The sequence below is a fragment of the Vigna unguiculata genome, chromosome 1 (assembly GCF_037176805.1).
Source record: "Vigna unguiculata cultivar grain cowpea cultivar isolate G323 ecotype 2 chromosome 1, ASM3717680v1, whole genome shotgun sequence".
NCBI classification, from domain to species: domain Eukaryota; kingdom Viridiplantae; phylum Streptophyta; class Magnoliopsida; order Fabales; family Fabaceae; genus Vigna; species Vigna unguiculata.
Window position 1 is genome coordinate 457878 of NC_140792.1, and position 13814 is coordinate 471691.

General features: G+C 28.3%; 1 protein-coding gene across 3 annotated transcripts; it reads right to left on the minus strand.

Annotated features, from left to right (window-relative positions):
• Nucleotides 1-10880: 10880 nt before the first annotated feature.
• Nucleotides 10881-13142, minus strand: LOC114195797 (SNARE-like superfamily protein). Of its 3 annotated transcripts, none has more exons than XM_085669516.1 (3): nucleotides 12953-13142; nucleotides 12659-12692; nucleotides 10881-12262 (listed from the first exon to the last, which is right to left on the minus strand). In XM_085669516.1, the coding sequence occupies exon 3, from the start codon at nucleotides 12062-12064 to the stop codon at nucleotides 11228-11230; it is 837 nt and encodes a 278-aa protein (XP_085525642.1). In that variant the 5' UTR covers nucleotides 12065-12262; nucleotides 12659-12692; nucleotides 12953-13142; the 3' UTR covers nucleotides 10881-11227. The 3 variants fall into 3 exon arrangements, with proteins under 3 accessions (XP_085525642.1, XP_027942055.2, XP_085525645.1); XM_028086254.2 differs by having other exon boundaries at nucleotides 10881-12366; XM_085669519.1 differs by having other exon boundaries at nucleotides 10881-12389.
• Nucleotides 13143-13814: the final 672 nt, after the last annotated feature.

Below are 13814 nucleotides of genomic sequence, written 5' to 3' on the forward strand. Positions count from 1 at the left end.
GTTAATTTTGTTTAATTTGATTCTTCTTGCTAATTCCATCTAAATAATAAATAATAAAGAACAATGACTATTACGTGTCATTTTATGATTTTTTTAATTTTTAATTTTTTAATATTTTTAATACTTTTCCAGAAAATGTCTACGTGTCAACCAATCAATCAGTAGTATGTCACCTGTCATAGTCAATGTTTTATATCAAATATGATTTCTATATTCATTATTTTTGTTCAATTCAAGTTCTTCCTTATTGCTAATGTTGTTTAGATAATTAATGGTAATTATCACTTCATGATTTCTTTTGTTTATTTAAAACTTTTTAATTTTATTTGATTTTTTTTTAAATGTCTATGTGTCAACCAGTAACATGTCATTTGTCATGATCAATGTTTTACATTCACTAAGGTTTATATATTCATTATTTTTGTTCAATTTAGTCCTTATTTTAATGGAGTTGTTTTGTTCATCTCCGAATTTGAGACTAAATTTAATTTTTATATAAATGCTATAATAATGTTTTTATTAAAATTCATACTTTTATTAAATATTTGTGTTTTGGGTTACAATTAGTATAAAGTTATACTGAAAATTTTAAGGATGAGGTTTAATGTCGTTGATATAAGATTTGAAGAGATTATAAATCAAATGTGATTTTTAAAACTTTGACTCAATTTTAAATTAGAATTAAATTAAACAAAAATAACGAATATAAAAATCAATCAAATTGAATATAAAACATTGACATTGGTATGTTACACGCTACTAGAGTTGACACCACGTAAATATTTTTTCAAAACATATTAAAAATTAAAATAAAAATTATAAAAAGTTATAAAAAAATTTACAAAAACACGACTATATTATTCATTACAATTAATTATTTAAATAACATTAATAAAAAAATTACTAAACTAAATAAAATTAATAAAAATTGAAGCATAATAAAAAAAAATATTAAAACTACATTAATCAAAATTTATTTTATCCATAAATTTATTCTAATAATTTGAGTGAAAAAGGAATTTATGGGATGGCAGAATGAAGGGCATAGTGTCCTATAAATTGTAGGGCATAAAGGTTTGGTTTGTTGTTTGAGTGGGACCCATGAATTAATGTTTGGCACCACTGTTTAATTTTTTCTTTTTCTTTTCTAAACTTGTGAACTGTAATCATAGCATAAATGCTTCAACTTTTTCCACTAACAAACAAACAAATCAAAAAATAATTAGGTCATATCTTGTCTCCGTTTTTTGGATTGGATTTTGGACTAGTAAGTTGGATATTTAGCTTATTTAACTAAGAATAAAATATGTGTATTTGCATTTTTTTAATATAAATAATATAATTTTAAAATTAAAATAAATTTTATGTATTAGTTATTTCAAGTAGGAAGTTACATAAGTTACATAATTAGGCTGGAGGAGTAATGGTGTAATTTATATATTATATTAAATAAAAAAGTTTAATAATTTATTAAAATATAAGTTTATTATCAAATGTTAATAAGTCTAAACTATAAATAAGTTAGAATAAAAAAAAATTTATAAGTAAAAAAAGTATTTAATATCAATGAAATTTATCCAGATAAAATTATTTATAATTTTGTTGTATTGCGATCAAACAACTTGTTTATATCATCTATAAAACTATTCTTTAAATCAATGAATATAAGCATTATAGTTTAAAATAATTTAGCTACATTTGTAATTAATCTGTATTCATTAAATTTCAAATAATTGACATGTGGTATTACTAAATTGAAATTGGTCTATGTTAATCAAAATTAATTAATATTGATGAAATCTACGTACGAGAAAAGTATATACTAGTAAAATATTTCCTTTAAATAAAAGCTACCAATTAATTAATTTATTAAGAATACTCTTAAATATATACTAAGAGTACTTTTAAATATATACTAATAATACTTTCGTTATTCAAATATTTCCACCTTCATGCACGAATACTATTTAAAAAATAATATTTTATTAGTAGTTTTGAAAAGTATGAGATATGACTCATTTAAATGAGTGAAATATTCAGATATTTTTATTTAAAAAAGTTCAAAACATACCATATTACTTGAAATAATAAATCAAAATGTATTTATTTAATATATTTGAAATTAAAAGTATACTTTTACTTTAGTAAACTTAAATTTAAGATTTATATAGTGTAACCAGCAATAAAATTGAATTTGAAATATGATAGTTAAGTACAAATAATTTTAATAGTACACAAGATCACTCATAAGTTTTTTTATTTTTTTTATTATTATTGAGCTTTAGTCTTTAGGGATGGCAACGGGGCGGGGCGGGTACGGGTATCATGATCCCATCCCCATCCCCATCCCCAACGGGTATACAACTTTTGACTCATCCTCATCCCCACCGGGTAACGGGTATTTTCTTATACCCATACCCATACCCATTTTTTTATTGTTCCATATATCAATTAAATATTTTTTATAAAAAAAATTTAAAAACCACACCAACGGAATCATGATACTATCAAAATATTCAATATTAAAATAACATACTCTTTTTGATTTTCATGATGTCAAATATTAAGAAAAATATTATAATAGTATAAATCTCAAATTAAAATATCAAATAACAACTAAATAAAATTCAAATAATTATATAAAAGCTAAAAAATTACACATTACTAAAATTTTATAATAACCAAAATATTTATTAATTTTACAAATGATCAGTGGTTTCATTTGCATTCGATCCACCTACACATAGAAAAAAAATGAAAAATTAGATATGATATAATAATTGAAATTGAAAATTTTAATTACTAGAATATAATGTACCTTCTTCATCAGATTCATTTTCACTCATGAGAACATCTTTTCCTTTTAATTTTTTAACACCTACAAACACCAAATGTAGAATATTAGATGAGAATTCACAAAAAATACTAACAAAAAATATTAATAAATTTGAGTAACTTACCTAGATGGTTTGAGTTCCATATCCAACTTCTTGTACACATCAAAGCCTCTATAGTAATATGATGAAGTCGACTACGGTGAGAAGTTAATATCTGACCACCAGTACTAAAAGCAGATTCAGAAGCTACAGTTGTTATTGGAATAGCTAAAACATCCCTTGCAATTGCTTGAAGGGTTGGAAACTTTAACCCATTTGTTTTCCACCATGATAGGATATCAAATTCTTGTGTAACCGGCAAATTATCTTCTTCCAAGTAATAATCCAACTCTGTTTTCATAACTGTAGTTGTAGATTTTTTCTTTTTTGCCATAAACTCTAAAAATTCATTCGCATCATTATCAACATCCTTTTCCAACTCCAATGATGTAGCTCTATAAGAAGAAGTTTCATTCTTTTTTGATTGATATTCCAAAACCAAATCATAGCACATTTGACGAATCCTACTAAGTTTCAGATCAAAATCATTACCATACAATTTATAAAAATAATATTCTAACATGTCCATCTTGTACCTTGGATCTAAAACTGAAGCAATTGCCAATATGTTATATAACAAAAAACAAAGAGAATGAGAAATATGTTATATATATATATATATATATATATATATATATTATATTATATTATATTATATTATATTATATATTATATTACTATGTATATATATATTATATGTGTGGATATCTTATGTTTATATATATATATATATAATTATTTATATATATTATATTATATTATATATTATATTATTATTACTATGTATATATATTATATGTGTGGATATCTTATGTTTATATATATATATATATTTATAGATATATATTTATTTTAAGTATATATTATATTATATAATAATATAAATATAATAATATATATTATATTATTATGTATATATATTATATGTATATGCGTAGATATTTTATGCTTTTATATATATATATATATATATATATATATATATATATATATATATATTTCTTTTAAATTTTTATAAATTTGTAATGTTATAAATTTGTTTATAAAAGATCTCACTAGTTAAATGATTAATTTGTTTTATACGTATATATTATATATATTATATTATATTATTATGTATATATATTATATGTATATTATATTATATTACATGTATATGTGTAAATATATATATATATATATATATATATATATATATATATATATATATATATATATATATATATAAAAGTATATTTTATTTATATGTATATATACTATATTATATTATATTATATTATATTATATTATATTATATTATATTTTATGTGTAAATATATTATTTATTTATATATATATTTTAGATTATTTAATAAATTATAAATAGTTTAGTAATTTAAGCGGGGACGGGTATTTGGGCGGGTATATATATATCCCCATCCCCATCCCCATCCCCAGTTGAAAATTTCGGGTATTACCCATACTCATACCCATACCCAGTCAAAGCGGGGATTCCCCGTCAAAACGGGGACGGGTTCGGGTGATACCCACGGGCACGGGTTTATTTGCCATCTCTAGTCTTGGAGAATCAAAAGTCTACGTATATATTATTATTAAAGTAATTATATCATCAAATTCTCTTCACTTCTTTATCATTCTAAGTTTTTTACTTAGTATCAAAACACTCATATGTAAGAGAACTTTCGTTTGAGAAGAGAAGATACTCAACCATATCTCGCACACAACTAAAAAAAATAACTAATATTTATCAATAAAAAATTCTCGCACACAAACAACTTATATATATATATAAAAGACATTTGACACCACTTTTACTCTAAAATTTTAAGACAATTATGTTATGGATCTTTATTCTTATATATAGTGTCACGGTTTTGTCCATAAAAGGTGATTCAGAGGGTGGAAGGAGGTAGGAGTATGGGTCCCCACAAGCTCGTCTGACAGCCATCGTTAGGAACAACGATGTTTTGTCCTTAAAAAGCGCCTCAGAGGGTAGAGGGAGGTAGGAGTATTTAAACTTCTCTTGACCTCGACTCCTAAACGATGTGAGACTTATTGGGTATACCGGAACAATATCCAATGTAGGACTTTGACTCACACTTGAACTATTATATATATATATATATATATATATATATATATATATATATATATATATATATATATATGTGTGTGTGTGTGTGTGTGTGTGTGTAAAAAAATTAATTGGGCAAAGTATCGGTGACTTTAGGTTGACGTAGTAGGGTTTTGGTGTTCCATTTGAATGAAGTGGTGGACCAAGTGTCTCCTCTCCTAGGATCTGCTGACAATAGTTTCTGATAACTTTGGACAATTCAGAGCAACAAATTTGCATGGTTTGTTTCAACATGGGAAGCAATTGCATCACTTTTTTTTTCTCCTCTCTTTTTCCTAACTTATCCTATACCTCTTACAAACTTTACTTTTCTCAACATATATTCTTTCTTATTCTTATAATTCACACTTTTTTTTTTGTTATAGTTTATGGATATCTTATTTCACTCATATTTAATGTTGTTTTATTATATGCATTATTCTACTTCTCAACAAGCTTGTTATGAATTGATTAATAACAACCAACCAATGCTAACTTTTAGTTATAGTAATAATATAAAAATTTGAATGGATCTGTATTATTTATATCAAATGCATTAAATTATGAAAGATTTCACGTGGAATTAAACACCAAGTTCATGGGGAAGATTAATTAGTTAGCCCTAGAAATAAAGTTCATTAATGGAAAAAGGAGTGATGCATGTGATGTAAAGGTAACAACACACGAGATTTTAGTAAAACCTTAGTCCTTGTTTGCCACTTGTTGCATTTTGTGAAGAAAGATGAATGAACTTGAAACCATGGAGCCAAAAGCAAGAAAAAAAAAAAAAAAAAAACCCTTTTTATGCTTTTACTTGAATGTGTAATAATGATGCATTGCTAGTAAATAAGACCAACCAAGCAGAAAGAAAGTTAACAAATAATACAAAAGAACTTTTTTCTTTCTTTCTTTCTTTATGAAGAAGAGAAGATAAAGATGGAAGAAAGGAAGAATTAACAAAGAAAGTTATGAACATGCATGTAGTGTTCATCATCTCATAAGGAAATGGATGAGGTGTTCTTAATTATACTTTCATGATCTAACATTGATCTTCATTTGAGGCAATGATTATCTTTTTTAAGATAATATATTTTGGAGAGTAATTATTATATAAAGAACAATTTTATTGTATATTTTTATTATAGTATCAAATGTTACATTTTACATGTATGAGATGATAAAACTGATGTGTATTTGTGTGTATATGTATGGATAGAGAAAATATTTTATGTGCAATAAAATATATAATTATAGATTAAAATGTTTATAACATTAAGGATTTTATGGACAAATTTTAAGTTCAAGTTTTAAGGATGAGAGCTAGAACCCCAATTTGGTTATGCAGATCGGAAGTCTTACATTTACTAAAGATAAGACAATTTTATAATATATATAAATAAGATGCAAACCTCACCTTTCAATACGGTTTTATGGGATTGAGTTAAACTTAAAGTTCACTTTCTAACATAGTATCAAAGCCAGACTAGAGATAATCTTAATAACATTTGTGTTTTTTGGGCATTAGTTCCACCTCCTATCTCAGACAGGTTGCTATTAGATCACCCATTTTTTATCTCACGCACAAGATATATATTTGTTGTGATGTGTGAGTTCAAATTCTTTGTTGTGTCTTCAAATACCCAAATAGACATTGATTTTGATGATTTAAAATATATTAAAAAGATTTTTAAAGTATAATATTCGTGTACTTTTAACGTTTAACATAGGATAATACCAAAAAAATCTAATAAAGAATCCGAACTTGGAATTATATTTATATGCACAAATGGTGCTTGCATGATTGAGTGAGGTAAAGCATCTTGTAAACAAGACATGGAGACTATAAGATTTATCTGAGTGTGAATTATGATGGAAATTACTAAGAGCTATCTTCCATGTGACAGATATGGAATTTGGAAGTCTCAGTTTTCATTACTCATTTGGAGGGGACCAAGTTCATGTCTCACTCTTGTCTTCTCTTTCATTTCACCACTCCTCACTCCAACAACTCCTCCAACAAGACCAGACAAAGTGCCAACCTATTATAGTACCTCATTCAACCACAAAATAAAACCTAATTCATATTTCTTTTCAACTGTTTAGAACATGCATCATCATGGTGTTCACTTTGCAAGGTCAACAATTTAGTCTGCTAATTATAACAAGCAACTGTGTCACAAGTTTTTTTACTTGTTCAAATGAAGAATGTGAATATATATAAACCCTGTGTACAGTAATAATAAATTTGACAGAAAAAACTGAAAATTTGTTTTTGTTCTTGTTCCTATTTATTTAAAGATGATGTTGACAAAAGTGTTGTTTTTCTACACAAAGCTCTTCTTCATGCAGGTAAATGAACAGTGCAGCTTTTGCTCAAATTCTTCAAAATCTATCATCACTGAGTGGTGTCTGATGTGTAACTGATATGATGGTCTCCTTGAAATGAAAAGTTCTTTTTCTTATTATGATGAAATTTGTCGGAAAGACATAATATACTTGTGAATTTACTTACATAAAACATGTAAAAAATAGATTATTATTGCATGAAAATGGATTCAAAGTCCATCATTCACACACCAAATCTCAGTCCTTCATTCTTTTAGTCAGCACAGTTATTTGTATTGAAAATAGTTGTTTAGTTCTTTTTTTTTTCCTTTTTGTACCATAAAATAATAAACTTTTAACATAGGTTTACATTACATATAGGATATTATATTAATTAATGTGTACTTTTATTGGTGTAAAATAAATGTGCCTTACTAGTACAAGTGTGCAATGTTCATATCAGTAATATAGCCTCTGTTAAATCAAAGTCTTGTTTATAAAGAAATTTTAAATTTTGACATTTTCCCATGAACAAATAGCATATTTTTCAACGAAACATTCTATATTGATTTTTAAAGTTAATCCATTTAAAAAAAAAAGATTAAAAGACTTAAGTAAAAGAAAAGGGAAGATAGCTTTTTGGATGCAACTTTTGACACCAATATCATAAGTAGGGGTAAGTTTGAAACTTTACATTAATATACAAATCTGTCTAGAACTCTTGACATTAATATTATTCAAGGTGCTACCAAAGAATTGTACTACGTACGAATCCTATATATTTTAATTGAAATATGTTATAAAAGTAAATCCTTTCACTCTCCTCTGAAGCCTTTCATGTGAAGATAACAGAGTAAAGTTTCACGATGAGATAAAAATCTTTACTGTCTTAATTAATCAATATAATGTATGAACTAACCAAATGGTTTTATAATATTATTATAACAAGAACACCTAATGTGAGTTCTATGAGAAAAAAAAGAAAAGAAAAAGATTTAGTACTTTGCCAAGACAGTAGTAAAAGATGTTTAACCTATTCTTAACCCAACATAAGTTCAAAATAGGCCTCCATAGATCACTTTGTGTTTGTCAAGATAATAAGAACTGTTGAAAAAGATGAAAAAAGAAAAACTCCCAAGAAAAAATGAAGCCAATTGTTTCCCCATAAAAGGTATGAATACAGTGAAGAAGATTCTTAGAAGTTGACATGCATAAATGTGAAATCAATGCATGTTTAACTAGTTTGGCTGTAACTTTGATCAAGTTAGATAATAAATTTAGCCAAATCCAATTCAAGCTATGAACCTTCTTATTTATATGAATTTTTTACTTTATATAAACTGATAACAAATATTTTTTAAAATAAATACAGAGCTTGTCTTAATAGCTTTATCCTTAGCCAGATCAATAGTAGAGTTATTATGCATAAATAATTTTACCAACATTGGATACCTAACTTATTGAATGTGACAAGGAAATGGTACAACCAAAATAGTAAGCACAGCTCCAGCCATCAAACCAATTTCTGCAATTTGACTTCATCTTTATAGCGAACAAGTCAACAGAATAAATTTTCTACAGACGTTTCATCCAATTCATTAAAAACATTAAAGAATGTCTCAAAGATTATAAAACATATAAAATATAATCAAATATGGACAACACAGACATCATATCTAGTACTAGAATTTTTACAAAAAAGAGTGTACAACATTGTACTCCTAACTCTGTTTCTACAGCATCCATACAATTTTTACTGGTAGTTTTCATTTGAAAAGAATTTGGTGAGTTCTGAGTAAATTTCCCTTTAAGGGAGATTCCAGATTTTGGATTTAAGTTTTATGATACAAAGAAACAATCGAAAGAAGATAAACTAAAACTTTGAAATGAAAAGTACATGTTAGTTGGACTTGGACACCTCAACTTAGTAGTACATGACACCATACTTGTGTTTTTATGAACCAGGTCAATCTATTGATGTCATGATAATGAAAAAGATCACTCTGATTCTCTGACAGGTCACAGACTCGAAATTTCTGAATCTTTGAATCCTTCTTATGTGACATAAGAAGCCATAAAAAACACTAAAAAATTATTTTAACTTGTAGTCAATGTTCACAAGTAATCGAGACTTCTTCATAGGCATAACAAATCGGTTCAACTTCATGTGTTAAATTTTTATCTATCTATGAGGTGTTTCTAGAATTAATGGCTACTTTGATGATTTATTTTTACATGGAAACGTTTTACAACAGAGCAGTAAGAGGTGAGAAAAACCATGTAAATATAAAAAAAATAAAAATAAACAAACATTTCCAGAGCTACAAGAAGGACCTTAAGTTCGAATTTTTGCTGTGATAAAATCCAAAGAGTTTCAAATCAAATGAAAGGGTAATTGCACAAGCAACAGGTTTAACTTTATCAGTAAGTTTTAGCGCTGGGGAAAATAAAACAAATTTCTCAACTACACAAGCAAGTCGATCCACTTCAACTACAACAAAGGGGCTACAAATAGTGAGTAAAGAAAAAAGGGGAAAAAGTATCATTATGTTGCAAGTGATCACTAAAGCAAGCATGAGTGTGCCAGACCAATTTGTTCATTTGTTTATTCCTTTGTTTCATGATGCAGAGATTTGCATCAACTGCAAAAATTCTGAGATTAAACTCAAACTTACTTTTTCATTTGCAAAACTAGCCTGGATTTCTAGGCAAACAACTGAATTTCTAGGAAGACAATCACAACCTCACTCAATGCGAAAAATACTCAAAATACACTTTCTATCCCATTCCATGCCACTTTTACTGCCTTTTCTTTTCATGTATTCCTTCTTTTTCCATAAAACCACCCTTCACTTTATCTATCGAACCTTGTTTTCTCTTCCTACATCCCTTTTTTCCACCCCAACCCAGGCCATTATGGGGTAGACATTTATCATTTTCTGCTCTTATACACTGCTACAACTTTAGATATCCATGCCTGGGTAGTAGTGTGAGAATTTTAAATCATGCTCCTTGTTCAAGCCAAATGTCTTAAATTATTTGCAAGTTACAGTTAACTGCTAAGAACATTTCATACCCCTTTAATGGAGGAACTCCTTGCGTAGTAGATAGATAAACCGTTAACAGCTGTTTTAACTCATTTTTTTTTTTCAGAAGAGAAATGTTAGCAACACACTTCCCAACCCACTTTCAAAGATACTCTTCACTATTAGGCAAAACATACATAGAACCCACTAACTGAAGTGGAACAAGCTATCTTGAATAATTCCTTTTTCGCAACATCAGCTATACATTTCTGTGACATACTTAATGATCTATGATTCTATATACTTTCTTTAACTACTAATTTACGGCTTGTGGTTCTCTGAACTCCATTACTTATTTAGACATACCTTAAAAGAATATATTTTATGAGCAGTGAGCAACAATATCTAAGCTATAAATGGTGGTCTGAACATATCTAACAAATCTTGAAGGCAGAGTTATTCGGCATATAGAACTTGAGATTTCAGAATATTCGTCATCTCTATATTAGAAACCAGTCAAAAAAAGATCTATAGAAACAGGCCAATCAAGACCCTTTAAAATCTTCGCAAAATTCATATACAAGTACATATGACTAGAAGAATGAAACTATACAGTAGAGTCGATAAATTAAATTGCCTACATACAGGTGACAAGAAGCACGAGCCTGCAAATAGCACTATTGATCTGATCAACATGACCAGTCTGTAACTTCCATCTTCATGCTTCACCGACAAAACCGATTTCTGTTGCCGACCAGATCATACCGGGAAAACGTCATGTTCCATATGGTAGTGACTCAAATTCAGTCAAGCAAGAAGTTCAAAGTCTATCGTATGCAGGATACACCATGACATATTACTAACCAGATGACAAATAATATTATACACACAGCTGCATCAATAGCTAAAACAATGCGTACTTGGCGCCACCATTTCTTCCGAATATTTTGAGGAGCTGATCTTATCCTCATTGAACCCATATCCTTTTGCAAAGCAACTGACGAACCTGCACCACATTGGCTTACACCTTCCAGATTGCCTGAATCAGCCCTTGCTCCTCTATCTGTAGATTTTCGATGCTCCTCCAACTCAACATCTCTCATGGCAATCACATGATCCTTCACTTTCTTCTTATCTGGCTTGTTAGATTTCCCCAATAATGGAGCTTTTGTTGAACTAGCACCTTCAATTTGTCCATTCAAACTACTTGGTGATGGAGACAGATCCACTTGAAAAGAATTGGAAGTTTCATCTCTCCAATTACTACTACCATGAGAGACACTCTCCAATGAAGTGATCAGACTGCGAATGACAGGAACCAACTTTTCCTGAAAGTGGATTGAGTTCATGTTTGGCAAAATTCCTCTTGAACCTTTTCTGGCCAGCTTTTTGAACTCATCTCTAACATGCTCCAAAAACCGAAGAACCACCGAGTTACCAAGACCTTTATCAATAATTGCAAAGTAAACATACCCATCTTCCATAAAAAAACCATAAGTCCTTTTACCTATTGTCTCAAAATACCACCTGTGGAAAGGAGGAGCACTCTCCAAGCACAAGGCTGCAACATTCTCAACTTCCACGTCTCCACCACTATACACATAGAGGACCGTGTTACCCTTAGAAACACAGCAGTAATAAACTTTCTTTTGAATTGAATCCATCGTAGAATCAGTAAAAAATATCCCTAGTCGTATTGCAACTAAACTCCTTCACAATACCAGGCCAACAAATCAGAAAGGTAACACCAATTTTTCCTCTCTTTATTCTGAATCTCAATGCTAACTTGACTTTGCTGAACACCGACATACACTTATTGTAAAATCAAACTGAAGTCTTCATGTTTCATCCCGACCGAAGACCTAGGCAAACAAGATCCAGCAAAGGAAAAACCAAATAAACCCTCGAGGAAAGAGGCAAAAGCCAAGAAAAGTGCAAGAAACTGTCCAGCTATACAGTAAAAAACCTGTAGGGAATATCAAAACAAGCCTTGAGCAACTGATTAGTCACATGAACAAACACAAATTTTCTATCATTCAAAGAATAACTGTCGGTAAAGCAATAACATTGAGCAACATGCAAATGAAAAAACAAAACAAAACATAACCCGTTTATAATTCTCAGATAACCTAACCCCATTAAATCTTTGAACCCAAAAGGATAACCAAACCCCCAGATCACAAAATCTACTACACCAATAATCCAAAAGAAAAAAAGGAGGAACTTTAAATCTATTTTTACAGAGACAGAAGTAATACCTTAAAGGGTAGCCGCATTCACTCAGAACAACAGCTGAAAAGAGTGAAGGAAAAGAAAATTCAAAATCTTAAACTGAAGTCAAAGATCCACAGCACAAGCAAGATTAAAATTTTAAACAATAACAACAATAACACGACTACCCTTTTCCTTTTCCCGAAAATGGGGTCACAAATCAAGCTGAACTAGAACTAATTCCAATCAGTACAATATATATTTTTTTCTTTTGCGTAATTCCGATTAGGTATTTCAGAATTTGAAAGTTGTCTAAAATTAGTAGCACGGAATGAACATACCTGATGGTGATGCATGTGTGGATGTTTGGAGATGAGAGATTGATTCATAAGAGAAGTGAGAGAAAGAAAGTGAAGAGAGAAGGAAGAAGAACAGTGATAGAAAGGGAGAAAGACCAAAATGCCACGGGCACAAACCGTGTAATGTGTGAATCTAACATGCAATGTTTTGTGTTCTTTGGTTTTACTTTGAAGCTGCCAATGACTCATATTTATTATTGATTTCATTCAAAACTTTTAACTATTTTATCATTTGTTTTATTCGAATGAATCTGGTCATGATTTTTAATTAGTTTCAATTAATGATTTTTTTTAATACTCTGACACAAAACTTATTCTACGTTCAAAAAAGACTCAGATTTAGTATCTTTTTCCTAAAATGTTATTTTTTATAAAAATCAACTATTTAATTTACTAAATTAAAAAAGGTATTAATTTAGCTAATAATACTAAAATTGTCCTCTAAAAAAAACTATTGTTGTCATTAATAATATTTTCTCTCTTCCAAACATTTGAAAATAAAGTTATTCTAAAGACTCAATCTGATTAAGAAAACATTATTTTTACTTTACATTTTATAAAAAGTATGTGAATTCATCAGATATTTGAAAGAAAATCAGATATTTGAAAGAAAGTAAATTTTAATTTAAAATCACCTTTTTCCATTTATATTTTACTGATTTATTATTATATTTGTTGTAGTGATAAATTGTTTTTTTCTTTATTGTTTCTTCATTTCTATTTTTTGTTCGGTGTTTCTAATAAAGTGTATAGGATATGAAGTGGCATGGCAATGAAATTAGATGGATTATTTAATAGCATCCCAAAATAGCAATGTATTATTTAATAAATTAGGTTAATTATC

Bases quoted from the DNA above. Each gene is read 5' to 3' on its own strand.
- LOC114195797 (XM_085669516.1), bottom strand. From the start codon at position 12,064: ATGGATTCAATTCAAAAGAAAGTTTATTACTGCTGTGTTTCTAAGGGT.